The sequence below is a fragment of the Oncorhynchus clarkii genome, chromosome 14, assembly GCF_045791955.1.
Source record: "Oncorhynchus clarkii lewisi isolate Uvic-CL-2024 chromosome 14, UVic_Ocla_1.0, whole genome shotgun sequence".
NCBI classification, from domain to species: Eukaryota; Metazoa; Chordata; class Actinopteri; order Salmoniformes; family Salmonidae; genus Oncorhynchus; species Oncorhynchus clarkii.
The window spans coordinates 39,707,273-39,724,832 of record NC_092160.1 but is presented as its reverse complement, the minus strand read 5'-3'; the positions used below and the strand labels follow the sequence as shown (position 1 = coordinate 39,724,832).

The 17,560-nt window shown below is 45.5% G+C and overlaps 1 protein-coding gene across 2 annotated transcripts in view; it reads left to right on the top strand.

Moving 5' to 3' along the window:
- LOC139366593 (protein FAM193B-like) overlaps positions 1–13,934 on the top strand; it is a 34,340-nt gene extending 20,406 nt beyond the window's left edge. Inside the window, exons 7-11 of one of the 2 annotated variants that reach the window (XM_071104269.1) lie at positions 1,818–2,072; positions 3,058–3,303; positions 11,482–12,817; positions 13,180–13,255; positions 13,448–13,934. In XM_071104269.1, coding sequence (XP_070960370.1) covers positions 1,818–2,072; positions 3,058–3,303; positions 11,482–12,817; positions 13,180–13,255; positions 13,448–13,544 — 2,010 coding nt within the window. In that variant the 3' untranslated portion in view covers positions 13,545–13,934. The remainder of the gene's footprint in view (positions 1–1,817; positions 2,073–3,057; positions 3,304–11,481; positions 12,818–13,179; positions 13,256–13,447) is intronic. The other variant, XM_071104270.1, reaches the window with a different exon arrangement.
- Positions 13,935–17,560: the final 3,626 nt, after the last annotated feature.

Below are 17,560 nucleotides of genomic sequence, written 5' to 3'. Positions count from 1 at the left end.
GTAGAAATGAGTTGGGGCACTCGCCAACAAAAAGAAAGCAGAGCTAGATTCCCTCTGTTTTAGTGTACTACAATGTCCCCTCTAGTTGGTCAAATGTGGACATCCTTCTGTGGTTACGAAGCGCAGGGAGGAAGGTGAGACATGGTTGGCGTCTACAGTGGTGCGCAGTAGCGTCGTCTGTGGTTTTGATATCTACTGCGATGCAACGTTTCAATGCTCCTTTAGTTTGGCCATTATACACACACGCATTTGAGCATGTATATGTGGTGCGCTTAGCTAGCTAACTAGCGTAACATACTTTGCTAGTTCCTCGTTGAAGATGCTCTCATCATGGATGGAGAGATGAGGTGATTTGATTAGCAGTACCGACGGCTCAAAGTAATGACAACTAGCTAGTTAAATCAAACAACAAGCAACATGGCTATTTATCTGAGACGTCAACTAACTGAGGATAAATCAGTCCCTTCTCATCCGTGCACTCGTTTTACAACCCCGTCGGAGAGTAAAAGCAGTAGATTGGTGTTGCTTTTTTCCATCTAGGGGGAAAGGCATGTGGCCTGCAAGAAATGGGACGCGGCTCAGAATGACCGATAATGACAGGAAGTTGTAGAATAGGATATTGATTACTTTGCTACCTGAAATCTAAAAATCATTCAGAACTATTGCAATACTGTTAATGTATTTGGGATCACTTTTCATTTTGGCCAGCTAATGGTCCTACCAACTGATCAAGCAATATCGGAAGAAAGCGTGAACCTGTTTTTATGAGCACTATACCTCCCCGATTATGGCTACTTGTCGACCAAAATGAAAATCCCACCCTCTTGTACATTGTTGATTGTCAATGACAACTTTTATACTACAACATTGCTCGCTAATTTCCCCACAAAAACAGATTTTCGTTTACATTTGGGCTTTTTCCCCAAGAATTAGTCACCCGGGGGGTTCTCGTAGGCCCGTTTGGAACATCGATTCGCAATGAAACAAATCGCAGTATCGAATCGCAATACATATGCCATCAGGATATCGTGAGGTCCCTGGCAATTCTCAGCCCTAATGTATAGTATGGCACACTTTGTCATTGATTGAAATAGCATTAAAATAACAATATAAGCATTGATTGACAAAAGTAATTTGACTGCTGCTACAGTGACTTCTTCTGACACCGTGTTGTATGTCTTCTAATAGCATTTATGGAGAGCTTTTCCTTTGCCACATTGTTCACGTTGGGGCTAAATGTAAACTCATTTGGTCGGGGCGGCAGGTAACCTAGTGGTTAGTGAGCTGGACCAGTAACTGAAAGGTTGCTGGATCGAATCCTTGAGCTGACAAGGTAAAAATCTGTCGTTCTTTCCCTGAACAAGGCCGTTATAACCCACTAGGCCGTGATTGTAAATAATAATTTGTTCTTAACTGACTTGCCTAGTTAAATAAAGGATAGTGAAATCCGGTGACCTGGGGTGGTCTAGCAGTCTAAGCTGCTACCCGTGGAGGACATGAACGATATACCACTGCCAGCATGGGTCGGAATTCAACACACTGCTCTTTCAGCACTCTCTGTCCTACCTTTCATCTTGGTCTCTCTCTCTCTAGCCAATAAACACACAAAAAGCTAAATCATGGCTGGGTTTCAATCCATAGAGATGCTCTCCTCCCTTCTGCCGTCCTTCCCCTAAATCTGAGGTGGCTTGTTTCTGTTTCTGTCACCTAAGGGGAGTGACCAAAGGGCAAAGGAAGGCAGCAAGTAATTGAAATGAAACGCATCCTATTAAATAAGGGTTATCTCTCCTCTGATCATATCCTGTCCATCCCTCTAGCCCCCGGCGGCTCCGACCAGCCGTAACTACACAGAGATCCGAGAGAAGCTCCGGTCCCGGCTGACGCGTCGTAAGGAGGAGTGTCTTCCCCAGAGACGGGACTCTGACCCGGCCGTGTCCACCTCCATCGACCACCGAGACGTGGACGAGCTGCTGGACTTCATCAACTCCTCAGAGCACAAACCAGCCAACAGCGCTAAGGCTGCCAAGCGGGCACGCCATAAACAGAAGAAGAAGGTGATGTCACATGACGTGGTGGGAATACTCATCAATACAGATCAGTTAATACATCTTAAAGTATTGGTTCAGAACATCTAAATATGTATTTGTGTAAGTAGGATGTAATATTGGTAGTAATCTCCTGTTTCTGTAGTGAGACAGCTTGATGTACAGGACACCCCCTGGACAGGACACTAGTCTATATCCTGTTTCTGTAGTGTGAGGCAGCTTGATGTACAGGACACCTCCTGGACAGGACACTAGTCTATATCCTGTTTCTGTAGTGAGACAGCTTCATTTACCAGGACACCCCCTGGACAGGACACTAGTCTATCTCCTGTTTCTGTAGTGTGAGGCAGCTTGATGTACAGGACACCCCCTGGACAGGACACTAGTCTATCTCCTGTTTCTGTAGTGAGACGGCTTGATGTACAGGACACCCCCTGGACAGGACACTAGTCTATATCCTGTTTCTGTAGTGAGACAGCTTGATGTACCAGGACACCCCCTGGACAGGACAGGACACTAGTCTATCTCCTGTTTCTATAGTGAGACAGCTTGATGTACCAGGACACCCCCTGGACAGGACACTAGTCTACATCCTGTTTCTATAGTGAGACAGCTTGATGTACAGTACACCCCCTGGACAGGACACTAGTCTATCTCCTGTTTCTGTAGTGAGACAGCTTGATGTACCAGGACACTAGTCTATCTCCTGTTTCTATAGTGAGACAGCTTGATGTACCAGGACACCCCCTGGACAGGACACTAGTCTATTTCCTGTTTCTGTAGTGAGACTGCTTGATGTACCAGGACACTAGTCTATCTCCTGTTTCTGATGTACAGGACACCCCCTGGACAGGACACTAGTCTGTCTCCTGTTTCTGTAGTGAGACTGTCTGTCCTGTCTAATTTTATTTTTGTTTAACCTTGATTTAACTAGGCAAGTCAGTTATGAACAAATTCTTATTTACAATGACGGCCTCCTGTCGATCCATCTGTCTGTCTCTCCCCACCTCAGGAGAAGCAGACCCAGGCGGGTAGTGGTGATGGTGAGGGAGCTGGTAGCGACCCCCCCTCCACCCCTCCAGAGCCCAGTGAGGACCCAGACCACCTCAGCCTGGAGGAGGAGGAGGAGGAGGAGGAGGATGTGGAGTACGGTGAGGGCCCGGAGGCTAGTCGGCTGCTGGAGTGGCCCCAGCTGGAACTAGAGAGGGTCAACTCCTTCCTGACCTCTCGGCTAGAGGAGATCAAAAACACCATCAAGGTAAGGCATCCCAAATGACTCCCTATTCCCTAAATAGTGCGCTACTTTTAACCAGGGCCCATGGGCAAAACTAATGTACTATATAGGGAATAGGGAGCCATCTGGGACTCATATGATCATTGTCCGGGAGCCATCTGGGACTCATATGATTATTGTACATATGTAGGGCACTATAAAATCCGGAAGGCGGAAGGAATTCAACCACATTTTTTTGATCGAATTTAGTAGGAAATCAACTATACTGAACAGAAATATAAACACAACATGTAAAGTGTTGGTCCCATGTTTCATGAGCTGAAATAAAAGGTTCTAGAAATGTTCCACATGCAGATAAAGCTTAATTTTCTACACAAATTTGTTAACATCCACCTGACAGGTGTGGCATATCAAAGAAGCTGATTGAACATCATGATCATCACACAGGTGCACCTTGTGCTGGGGACAGTAAAAGGCCACTTTAAAATGTGCAGTTTTGTCACACAACAGAATGCTGCTGATGGCTCAAGTTTTGACAGATTGTGCAATTGGCATGATGACTGCAGGAATGTCAGCAAGAGCTGTTGCCAGAGAATTTGATGTTAATTTCTCAACCATAAGCCGCCTACAACATCGTTTTAGGGAATTTGTCAGCACGTCCAACCGGCCTCATAACCGCAGACCACGTTGTAACCACACCAGTCCAGGACCTTCACAGCCGGCTTCTTCACGTGCAGGATCATCTGAGGTCCACGACCTGCAGAATCGTCTGAGACCAGCCACCAGGACAGCTGATGAAGCTGAGGAGCATTTCTGTCTGTAATAAAGCCTTTTTTGTGGGGAAAAACATATTCTGATTAGCTGGGCCTGGCTCCTCAATGGTTTGGCCTGGCTCCTCAATGGTTTGGCCTGGCTCCTCAATGGTTTGGCCTGGCTCCTCAATGGTTTGGCCTGGCTCCTCAATGGTTTGGCCTGGCTCCTCAATGGTTTGGCCTGGCTCCTCAATGGTTTGGCCTTGCTCCTCAATGGTTTGGCCTGGCTCCTCAATGGTTTGGCCTGGCTCCTCAATGGTTTGGCCTGGCTCCTCAATGGTTTGGCCTGGCTCCTCAATGGTTTGGCCTGGCTCCTCAATGGTTTGGCCTGGCTCCTCAATGGTTTGGCATGGCTCCTCAATGGTTTGGCCTGGCTCCTCAATGGTTTGGCCTGGCTCCTCAATGGTTTGGCCTGGCTCCTCAATGGTTTGGCCTGGCTCCTCAATGGTTTGGCCTGGCTCCTCAATGGTTTGGCATGGCTCCTCAATGGTTTGGCCTGGCTCCTCAATGGTTTGGCCTGGGCCCACCCACTCCCACCCATGCCTGCGACACTGCCCAGTCAATTGAAATCCAGGGTTTAATGATTTTATTTCAATTGACTGATTTCATAATATGAAATGTAAACTCGGTAAAATCTTTTGAAATTGTTGCAAGTTGAGTTTTTATATTTTCGTTCAGTATAAATGTATTGAATTTATTCGAAAATCTATTAACTTTGTATAGCCGTTAGCGATGATGCTAACACAAGAATGCCCCTGTCTGTTTTCCTACCACTTTGTGTAGCCGTTAGCGATGATGCTAATGATGACCATCTTCTGGTAGATGGAAAGGCTTTCCCCCCCAAAAAACTTCTCAATTAATGAAATGTTAACTACAGTGTAGTCTATGGCTCACCTGGCAGAATGATACCGTGATTATTTGCATTGATCCAGTGGTGATTTGTTTAGTAAACTCGGCAATCACACCAAAACAAAAAATGTGGTCGATTCCTCAGTGGTCTCCTGCTGTTGTTTTTATGTATTCTTACAGATTTAGAACCAATTCGGTTGTTTTTCTATAAACAAAGTGTGATTTATGAAGGACTAAAAAATCTGAACCTTAGAAAAACTAAACGTATAAAAAAGAATTAGGCGAAAAATGTAAAAGATCATAATGGGCCCACTGATAACATGTAGTTATCGCCTAATGGTTGTCTCTTGTTATATTGTAAAGTAAGTTTGTCTGAGCCAGAATAGTATCTCCTGTGTCTGTATTGAGCCAGCTTGACAGTCAACTAGAGGGTTATCTAAACTAACATACCTCTGGACACGTCACTAGTATATTTTACCTTGCCCAGAAATCTGCCCCTTTCATTCTCTGTCCCCAACGCACTAGACGACCAGTCTTGATAGCCTTCAGCCATACCCTCATCCTACTACTCCTCTGTTCCTCGGGTGATGTGGAGGTTAACCCAGGCCCTGTGTCTCCCCAGGCGTTCTCATTTGTTGACTTCTGTAACAGGAAAAAGCCTTGGTTTCATGCATGTTAACATCAGAAGCCTCCTCCCTAACTTTGTTTTACTCACTGCTGTTAGCACAGTCCGCCAACCCTGATGTCCTTGCCTTGTCTGAATCCTGGCTTAGGAAGGCCACCGAAAATTCTGAGGTTTCCATATCCAACTACAACAATTTCCGTCAAGATAGAGCTGCCGAAAGGGGGAGAAGTTGCAATCTACTCCAGAGATAGCCTGCAAAGTAATGTCATACTTTCCAGGTCTATGCCCAAGCAGTTCAAGCTTCTAATTTTAAAAATGAATCTCCAGAAATAAGTCTCTCACTGTTGCTGCCTGTCACAGACCCCCCCCAGCTCCCAGCTGTGCCCTGTGAATTGATTGCCTCCCATCTATCTTCAGAGTTCGTTCTGTTAGGTGACCTAAACTGGGATACGCTTAACATCCCGGCAGTCCTACAATCTAAGCTAGATGCCCTCAATCTCACACAAATTATCAAGGAACCCACCAGGCACAACCCAAATATGTAAACACGGGCCTCATAGACGTCATCCTGATCAACTTGCCCTCTAAATACACCAAATACATCCGCTATGGGCCCGCGGTCAAACGACCACCACTCATCACTGTCAAACGCTCCCTAGGCCTTTCTAATCGACCTAGCCCGGGTATCCTGGAAGGATGTTGACCTCATCCCGTCAGTAGAGGATGCCTAGTCGTTCCTTAAAAGTAATTTCCTCACCATCTTAAATAAGCATGCCCCTTTCAAAAAATGTAGAACCAGGAACAGATATAGTCCTTGGTTCACTCCAGACCTGACTGCCCTCGACCAGCACAAAAACATCCTGTGGCGGTCTGCACTAACACATGGTGGTGGTGTCTATGACAGTATAGATAACCAGCCCACACATGGTGGTGGTGTCTATGACAGTATAGATAACCAGCCCACACATGGTGTCTATGACAGTACAGATAACCAGCCCACACATGGTGGTGTCTATGACAGTATAGATAACCAGCCCACACATGGTGGTGTCTATGACAGTATAGATAACCAGCCCACACATGCTGATGTCTATGACAGTACAGATAACCAGCCCACACATGGTGGTGTCTATGACAGTATAGATAACCAGCCCACACATGGTGTCTATGACAGTATAGATAACCAGCTTACACATGGTGTCTATGACAGTATGGATAACCAGCCCACAAATGGTGGTGGTGTCAATGACAGTATGGATAACCAGCCCACAAATGGTGGTGGTGTCAATGACAGAATAGATTACCAGCCCACACATGGTGTCTATGACAGTATAGATAACCAGCCCACACATGGTGGTGGTGTCTATGACAGTATGGATAACCAGCCCACACATGGTGTCTATGACAGTATAGATAACCAGCCCACACATGGTGGTGGTGTCTATGCCAGTATAGATAACCAACCCACACATGGTGTCTATGACAGTATAGATAACCAGCCCACACATGGTGGTGTCTATGACAGTATAGATAACCAGCCCACACATGGTGGTGTCTATGACAGTATAGATAACCATCCCACACATGGTGTTGGTGTCTATGACAGTATGAATAACCAACCCACACATGGTGGTGTCTATGACAGTATAGATAACCAACCCACACATGGTGTCTATGACAGTACAGATAACCAGCCCACACATGGTGGTGTCTATGACAGTATAGATAACCAACCCACACATGGTGTCTATGACAGTATAGATAACCAGCCCACACATGGTGTCTATGACAGTATATAACCAGCCCGCACATGGTGGTGGTGTCAATGACTGAAAAGATAACCAACCCACACATGGTGTCTATGACAGTATATAACCAACCCACACATGGTGTTGGTGTCTATGACAGTACAGATAACCAACCCACACATGGTGTCTATGACAGTACAGATAACCAACCCACACATGGTGTCTATGACAGTATAGATAACCAACCCACACATGGTGTCTATGACAGTATAGATAACCAACCCACACATGGTGTCTATGACAGTATAGATAACCAACTCACACATGGTGTCTATGACAGTATGGATAACCAACCCACACATGGTGTCTATGACAGTATAGATAACCAACCCACACATGGTGTCTGTGACAGTATAGATAACCAACCCACACATGGTGTCTGTGACAGTATGGATAACCAACCCACACTTTCTAGTTAGGAAAGCATCTTTCAAGGTAATAAGCATTTTTCTATGGTTGGCCATGCTTTCCACCTGGCTACCCCTACCCCGGTTAACTGCCCAGCACCCTCCACAGCAAATTGCCAAAGCCCCCACCATTTCTCCTTCACCCAAATCCAGATAGCTGATGTTCTGAAAGAGCTGCAAAATCTGGACCCCTACAAATCAGCTGGGCTAGACAATCTGGACCCTCTCTTTCTAAAATGATCTGCCGAAATTATTGCAACCCCATTTACTAGCCTGTTCAACCTCTCTTTCGTGTCGTCTGAGATTCCCAAAGATTGGAAACCTGCCGCGGTCACCCCCCTCTTCAAAAGGGGGAGACACTCTAGAAACTGCTATAGACCTAAATCTATCCTACCCTGCCTTTCTAAGGTCTTCGAAAGCCAAGTTAACAAACAGATGACCGACCATTTCGAATCCCACTGTACCCTCTCCGCTATTCAATCTGGCTTCAGAGCTGGTCATGGGTGCACCTCAGCCACGCTCAAGGTCCTAAACGACATCATAACAGCCATCGATAAGAGACAATACTGTGCAGCCGTATTCATCTACCTGGCCAAGGCTTTCGACTCTGTCAATCACAACATTCTACTTGGCAGACTCAACAGCCTTGGTTTCTCAAATGACTGCCTCGCCTGGTTCACCAACTACTTCGCAGACAGAGTTCAGTGTGTCAAATCGGAGGGCCTGTTGTCCGGACCTCTGGCAGTCTCTATGGGGGTGCCACAGGGTTCAATTCTCGGGCCGACTCTTTTCTCAGTATATATCAATGATCTTGCTCTTGCTGATCCACCTCTACGCAGACAACACCATTCTGTATACTTCTGGCCCTTCCTTGGACACTGTGCTAACTAACCTTCAAACGAGCTTCAATGCCATACAACTCTCCTTCCGTGGCCTCCAACTGCTCTTAAATGCAAGTAAAACTAAATGCATGCTCTTCAACCGATCACTGCCCGCACCTCCAGAATCACTACTCTAAACGGTTCTGACTTAAAATACGTGGACAACTACAAATACCTAGGTGTCTGGTTAGACCGTAAACTCTCCTTCCAGACTCACATTAAACATCTCCAATCAAAAAATTAAATCTAGAATTGGGTTTCCTATTTCGCAACAAAGCATCCTTCACTCATGCTGCCAAACATACCCTCGTAAAACTGACCATCCTACCGATCCTTGACTTCGGTGACTTCAGTTACAAAATAGCCTCCAACACTCTACTCAACAAATTGGATGCAGTCTATCGCAGTGCCATCCGTTTTGTCACCAAAGCCCCATATACCACCCACCACTGCGACCTGTGTGCTCTAGTCGGCTGGCCCTCGCTACATATTCATCGCCAGACCCACTGGCTCCAGGTCAGCAAAAGGTCCATGCTGGGTAAAGCTCTGCCTTATCTCAGCTCACTGGTCACGATAACAACACCCGTAGCACGCACTCCAGCAGGTATATCTCACTGGTCATCCCCAAAGCCAACACGTCATTTGGCTGCCTTCCAGTTCTCTGCTGCCAACGACCGGAACGAATTGCAAAAATAGCTGAATCTGGAGACGTATATCTCCCTCACCAACTTTAAACATCAGCTATCTGAGCAACTAACTGATCGCTGCAGCTGTACATAGTCCATCTGTAAATAGCCCACCCAATCTACCTACCTCATCCCCATATTGTTTTTTATTTACTTTTCTGCTCTTTTGCACAGCAGTATTTCTACTTGAACATCATCATCTGCTCATCTATCACTCCAGTGTTAATTTTGATAAATTGTAATTACTTCGCTACTATGGCCTATTTATTGCCTTACCTCCTCACGCCATTTGCACACACTGTATATAGACTTCACTCTATGGTGTTATTGACTGTATGTTTGTTTATTCCATGTGTAACTCTGTGTTGTTGTTTATTCCATGTGTAACTCTGTGTTGTTTGTGTCAAACTGCTTTGCTTTATCTTGGCCAGGTCGCAGTTGTAAATGAGAACTTGTTGGTTAAATAAAGGAGAAATAAATATGTCCAGACCTATTGTATTGAGGCAGCGACACCCCCTGGACAGGACACTAGTCTATGGCAGGACCTATTGTATTGAGTTAGCTTGACACCCTCTGGACATGACACTAGTCTATGGCAGGGCCTATTGTATTGAGGCTTAATCTGTCCATGAAATCAGTCATTAATCTGTCTATGAAACCAGTCCTTAATCTGTCTATGAAACCTTAATCTGTCCATGAAACCAGTCCTTAATCTGTCCATTAAACCAGTCCTTAATCTGTCTATGAAACCTTAATCTGTCCATGAAACCAGTCCTTAATCTGTCTATGAAACCAGTCCTTAATCTGTCTATGAAACCAGTCCTTAATCTGTCCATGAAACCAGTCCTTAATCTGTCCATGAAACCAGTCCTTAATCTGTCCATGAAACCAGTCCTTAATCTGTCTATGAAACCAGTCCTTAATCTGTCTATGAAACCAGTCCTTAATCTGTCCATTAAACCGGTCCTTAATCTGTCCATGAAACCGGTCCTTAATCTGTCTATGAAACCAGTCCTTAATTTGTCTATGAAACCAGTCCTTAATCTGTCTATGAAACCAGTCCTTAATCTGTCCATGAAACCAGTCCTTAATCTGCCCATGAAACCAGTCCTTAATCTGTCTATGAAACCAGTCCTTAATCTGTCTATGAAACCAGTCCTTAATCTGTCTATGAAACTGGTCCTTAATCTGTCTATGAAACCAGTCCTTAATCTGTCTATGAAACCAGTCCTTAATCTGTTTATGAAACCAGTCCTTAATCTGTCTATGAAACAGTGCTATGATCTGTCCATGAAACCAGTCCTTAATCTATGAAACCGGTCCTTAATGTGTCTATGAAACCAGTCCTTAATCTGTCCATGAAACCAGTCCTTTATCTGACTATGAAACCAGTCCTTAATCTGTCTATGAAACCAGTCCTTAATCTGTCTATGAAACCAGTCTTTAATCTGTCTATGAAACCAGTCCTTAATCTGTCCATGAAACCAGTCCTTAATCTGTCTATGAAACCAGTCCTTAATCTGTCTATGAAACCAGTGCTTAATCTGTCTATGAAACTGGTCCTTAATCTGTCCATGAAACCAGTCCTTAATCTGTCCATGAAACCAGTCCTTAATCTGTCTATGAAACCAGTGCTTAATCTGTCTATGAAACTGGTCCTTAATCTGTTTATGAAACCAGTCCTTAATCTGTCTATGAAACCAGTCCCTAATCTGTCTATGAAACAGTGCTATGATCTGTCCATGAAACCAGTCCTTAATCTATGAAACCGGTCCTTAATCTGTCTATGAAACCAGTCCTTAATCTGTCCATGAAACCAGTCCTTAATCTGACTATGAAACTAGTCCTTAATCTGTTCATGAAACCAGTCCTTAATCTGTCTATGAAACCAGTCCTTAATCTGTCTATGAAACCAGTCCTTAATCTGTCTATGAAACCAGTCCTTAATCTGTCTATGAAACCGGTCCTTAATCTGTTAATTTCAGTGTTTCCGAGAGTGTATCCTCTCTGCAATCTGAGAAACAGTTGAAACTGATTTAAGGCATTTTTAGCTGTTTTAAATGTTGGTTTATTAAATTTATTGCCGCTTTTCTTCTCTTTTCCAAAATAAAAACGTTGACCTTTGACCTTGCAGGACTCTATCCGGGCCTCGTTCTCCATGTACGACCTCAACCTGGATGTGAATGACTTCCCCAAAAAAGCGGCTACTCTGGAGGGCAACCATCTTCTCTCCCACCTCAACGGCTCCTCCTGCTCTGACCTGCAACAGATAGACCTCGACCTGGCCCCTCTCTCCCTGGGTACCTTCAAGAGCCATCTGGACCTGGTCAGCGGCTGGGAGGAGGCCCATCCCCGGGACAACTCTCCCATCGGCCCCATCTCACCCCCGGCTTGTGCTACTGTACCTGGGGTAGGGGGACCATGGGCTGCGGCTGGTACTGGGGCGAAGGATGTTCAGAGGCTCCACACCACCCCCAGCCTCTCCAAGCTGATCCGGGTGCGCTCCCCAGAGAGGTGCCCCTCTGCTAGGCCTGAGAATAAACACCAGGCCCCTGCTTCGATCCAGACCCAGGCCTCTATTAAGGTAGCTAAGCCTAAAGAGGAGACCCCAGCGGAGCCCAAGAACATGACTACTCCTACTCCTGGGGTTAATGCTGGGGCTGGTAGGAACATTACTACCCCTACTCCTGGGGTTAATGTTGGGGCTGGTAAGAACATTACTACTCCTACTCCTGGGGTTAATGCTGGGGCTGGTAAGAACATTACTACTCCTGGGTCTGGGGTTAATGCTGGGGCTGGCAAGAACATTACTACTCCTACTCCTGGGGTTAATGTTGGGGCTGGCAAGAACATTACTACTCCTGGGTCTGGGGTTAATGCTGGGGCTGGCAAGAACATTACTACTCCTGGGGTTAATGTTGGGGCTGGCAAGAACATTACTACTCCTGGGGTTAATGTTGGGGCTGGCAAGAACATTACTACTCCTGGGTCTGGGGTTAATGCTGGGGCTGGTAAGAACATTACTACTCCTACTCCTGGGGTTAATGTTGGGGCTGGTAAGCTGAAGAAGGGCAAGAAGCAGCAACGTCAGGACCAGCTGCCTCCAGAACAGAACCAGACCAGACCCGGATCCAAAGCAGCTGCGGAGTTGCAGAAAACTGTTTCCAACAGTTCTGATGCTGTGGGTTCTAAGGCTGGTTCTGGTTCCAAACCACCACCTCACTCGGCTGAGAGCCAGAGAACCGGGGCAAGGAGGGCGGAGGAGACCAGACCCACCCGTCAGCAGGCCACCAACGGGACAGTGAGTAGCTCTGGTGCTCCCAGCACCCAAAGAGGGAAGGGGGAGGAGCAAGAGGCCAAAGGTCACTCTGTCACCTCAACCAATCACAACCAAGCCCAGCAGCAGCAGCAACCCAAGGGGAAGAATAAGAAGAACAAGAACAAGGGAGAGAAAACCAGCCGCAACATCGGTACGTTAGTTTAGTTACCCCTTTAGTTGACTGTCTCTTGTGTTATAAATGTAGTAGGAGAGGAGACATGTCAGGTACGTTAGTTTAGACAACCCTCTCGTTGACTGTCTCTTGTGTTATAAATGTAGTAGGAGAGGAGACATGTCAGGTACGTTAGTTTAGATACCCCTCTAGTTGACTGTCTCTTGTGTTGTAGGAGAGGAGACATGTCAGGTACGTTAGTTTAGACAATCCTCTCGTTGACTGTCTCTTGTGTAATACATGTAGGAAGGGAGACGTCAGTGTGAATGTTAAAGCGATCAGACAGCGTGACCGTTCGTTCGTTGGTTGTGATGTTTCTGTCCTGTTTCCTTCTCCCCTAGACGATGTGTTTCTCCCTAAAGACGTGGACCCAAAAGAAATGGATGAGATTGATCGTGAGGTGGAATACTTCAAAAGGTAACGCTCGGCCTCGGTGACGATCCGAAACATTTAGGGGCCGCTTTACCAAACAGACAAGAGATTCTCAGTCTAAGAAGACTAAACTTGGTCTTTGTCTGGGAAACTGGCCCTTGTTTTGTTTGTTGTTTTGCCACCACCAGCCTCCTGTTCATTGAACCAGATACTGATATATCTCTCTCCTCTCTGTAGGTTTTGCCTTGACTCTGCTAAACAGACCCGTCAGAAGGTTGCAGTAAACTGGTCCAACTTTACCCTCAAAAAGGTTCCTTCCAACGCAGCCCAGTAACTGACGGGTTCTAGAATACAGAACCCCCCCCCCCCCCTCCCCCCCCCAACACAACTATGTCCATACAACCGCGACGGCCTGAGGCCTTCTCTCATTCCCACTCTTCGTCCTCCTCCTCTGTTTCCTCACCAAGCCAAGGGACCCTGGTGCAACACCATTTTCCATTCGGGACTGCGATACTGCGTTGCTATTGGCTGACAGCCAGGGATCATTCACACACAGGGGCGACTGAGTCTAGACTTTGCTGTTTTGCAACGAGGGAGAAGAGATCCAGGTTGAAACATGGAGAACTGACACCCTTCTGTTTATCAGATCTAATCTACTGTGTACTTCACTATGTAGTATGGAAAACAGTTACCTTATACAATAAAAAATGTCTTTTTATTGCAATTGTGGCACATTTTAACATGGTTGAAGACCTCTTGGATTGTTATTGGTTGGTTTTATTTGGTGCTTCTGTTCTCCAAAGGTTCTCCAAAGGTACTGACCCACGACCCACGAGGTTTAGGGTATCTCTCCCTCAACGCACAACCCTGTGCATATCTGTCTGTGTCTGTGGATAGGCACTGACCCACGAGGTTTAGGGTATCTCTGCCTCAACCCTGTGGATATCTGTCTGTGTCTGTGGATAGGCACTGACCCACGAGGTTTAGGGTATCTCTCCCGCAACCCTGTGGATATCTGTCTGTGTCTGTGGATAGGCACTGACCCACGAGGTTTAGGGTATCTCTCCCTCAACGCACAACCCTGTGGATATCTGTCTGTATCTGTGGATAGGCACTGACCCACGAGGTTTAGGGTATCGCTCCCTCAACCCTGTGGATATCTGTCTGTGTCTATGGATAGACTGTTAAGATGATGAATCGCCTCTGAATTATTTTACAATGTTTTTAACAAGGTTTCTGATTTATGGTTTGGAGGACACGGGCATTTAAAAAAAACTGTTAAAACACAATATACTGTCATAGACACCACCATGTGTGGGTTGGTTATCTATACTGTCATAGACACCACCATGTGTGGGTTGGTTATCTATACTGTCATAGACACCACCATGTGTGGGTTGGTTATCCATACTGTCATAGACACCACCATGTGTGGGTTGGTTATCTATAATGTCATAGACACCACCATGTGTGGGCTGGTTATCTACACTGTCATAGACACCACCATGTGTGGGTTGGTTATCTGTACTGTCATAGACACCACCATGTGTGGGCTGGTTATCTACACTGTCATAGACACCACCATGTGTGGGTTGGTTATCTGTACTGTCATAGACACCACCATGTGTGGGCTGGTTATCTACAATTAAAGTCAGAAGTCTACATACACCTTGGCCAAATACATTTAAACTCAGTTTTCCACAATTCCTGACATTTTATCCTAGTAAAGATTCCAGTCTAAGGCCAGTCTGGATCACCACTTTATTTTAAGAATGTGAAATGTTAGAATATTAGTATAGAGAATTATTTCTTTCAGCTTTTAATTTTTTCATCACATTCCCAGTGGGTCAGAAGTTTACATACACTCACTTAGTATTTGGTAGCATTGCCTTTAACTTGTTTAACTTGGGTCAAATGTTTCGGGGAGCCTTCCACAAGCTTCCCACAATAAGTTGACAGAGCTCCTGACAGAGCTGGTGTAACTGAGTCAGGTTTGTAGGCCTCCTTGCTCGCACATGCTTTTTCAGTTCTGCCCACATATTTTCTATAGGGTTGAGGTCAGGGCTTTGATGGCCGCTCCAATACCTTGACTTTGTTGTCCTTAAGCCATTGTCCTTAAGCCACTTCTGACCCACTGGAATTGTGATACAGTGAATTATAAGTGAAATAATCTGTCTGTAAACAATTGTTGGAAAAATGACTTGTGTCATACACAAAGTAGATGTCCTAACCGACTTGCCAAAACTGTAGTTTGTTAACAAGAAATTTGTGGAGTGGTTGAAAAACGAGTTTTAATGACTCCAACCTAAGTGTATGTAAACCTCCGACTTCAACTGTATACTGTCATAGACACAACCACCATGTGTGTGTTAATTAATTAATTTTTTACATCTTATTTAACCTTTATTTAACCTGGCAGGCTAGTTCTCATTTGCAACTGGCCAATATAAAGCAAAGCAGTGTGACACAAACAACAACAACAGAGTTACACATGGAATAAACAAACATACAATCAATAATACAGTAGAAAAAAGTCTATATACAGTGAGTGCAAATGAGGTAAGATAAGGGAGTTAAGGCAATAAATAGGCCATGGTGGCGAAGTATTACAATATAGCAATTAAACACTGGAATGGTAGAATGTGCAGAAGATGAATGTGCAAGTAGAGATACTGGGGTGCAGAAAAAGATAAATAAATACAATAAGGGGATGAGGTAGGTAGATGGGCTATTTACAGATGGGCTATGTACAGGTGCAGTGATCTGTGAGCTGCTCTGACAGCTGGTGTTTAAAGCTAGTGAGGGAGATATGAGTCTCCAGCTTCAGAGATTTTTGCAGATCGTTCCAGTCATGGGTAGCAGAGAACTGGAAGGAGAGGCGGCCAAAGGAAGAATTGGTTTTGGGGGTGACCAGTGAGATATACCTGCTGGAGTGGGTGCTGCTATGGTGACCAGTGAGCTGAGATAAGGTGGGGCTTTACCTAGCAAAGACTTATAGATGACCTGGAGCCAGTGGGTTTGGCGATGAATATGAAGCGAGGGTCAGCCAACGAGAGCATACAGGTCGCAGTGGTGTGTAGAATATGGGACTTTGGTGACAAAACGGATGGCACTGCAATAGACTGCATCCAGTTTGCTGAGTAGAGTGTTGGAGGATCGGTAGAATAGTCAGTTTTACAAGGGTGACAAAACGGATGGCACTGTGATAGACTGCATCCAATTTGTTGAGTAGAGTGTTGGAGGCTATTTTGTAACTGAAGTCACCGAAGTCAAGGATCGGTAGGATGGTCAGTTTTACGAGGGTATGTTTGGCAGCATGAGTGAAGGATGCTTTGTTGCGAAATAGGAAACCCAATTCTAGATTTAATTTTGGATTGGAGATGTTTAATGTGAGTCTGGAAGGAGAGTTTACGGTCTAACCAGACACCTAGGTATTTGTAGTTGTCCACGTATTTTAAGTCAGAACCGTTTAGAGTAGTGATTCTGGAGGTGCGGGCAGTGATAGGTTGAAGAGCATGCATTTAGTTTTACTTGCATTTAAGAGCAGTTGGAGGCCACGGAAGGAGAGTTGTATGGCATTGAAGCTTGTTTGAAGGTTAGTTAGCACAGTGTCCAAGGAAGGGCCAGAAGTATACAGAATGGTGTCGTCTGCGTAGAGGTGGATCAGCAAGAGCAAGATCATTGATATATACTGAGAAAAGAGTCTGCCCGAGAATTGAACCCTGTGGCACCCCCATAGAGACTGCCAGAGGTCCGGACAACAGGCCCTCCGATTTGACACACTGAACTCTGTCTGCGAAGTAGTTGGTGAACCAGGCGAGGCAGTCATTTGAGAAACCAAGGCTGTTGAGTCTGCCAAGTAGAATGTTGTGATTGACAGAGTCGAAAGCCTTGGCCAGGTAGATGAATACGGCTGCACAGTATTGTCTCTTATCGATGGCTGTTATGATGTCGTTTAGGACCTTGAGCGTGGCTGAGGTGCACCCATGACCAGCTCTGAAGCCAGATTGAATAGCGGAGAGAGTACAGTGGGATTCGAAATGGTCGGTCATCTGTTTGTTAACTTGGCTTTCGAAGACCTTAGAAAGGCAGGGTAGGATAGATTTAGGTCTATAGCAGTTTCTAGAGTGTCTCCCCCTTTTGAAGAGGGGGGTGACCGCGGCAGGTTTCCAATCTTTGGGAATCTCAGACGACACGAAAGAAAGGTTGAACAGGCTAGTAAATGGGGTTGCAATAATTTCGGCAGATCATTTTAGAAAGAGAGGGTCCAGATTGTCTAGCCCAGCTGATTTGTAGGGGTCCAGATTTTGCAGCTCTTTCAGAACATCAGCTATCTGGATTTGGGTGAAG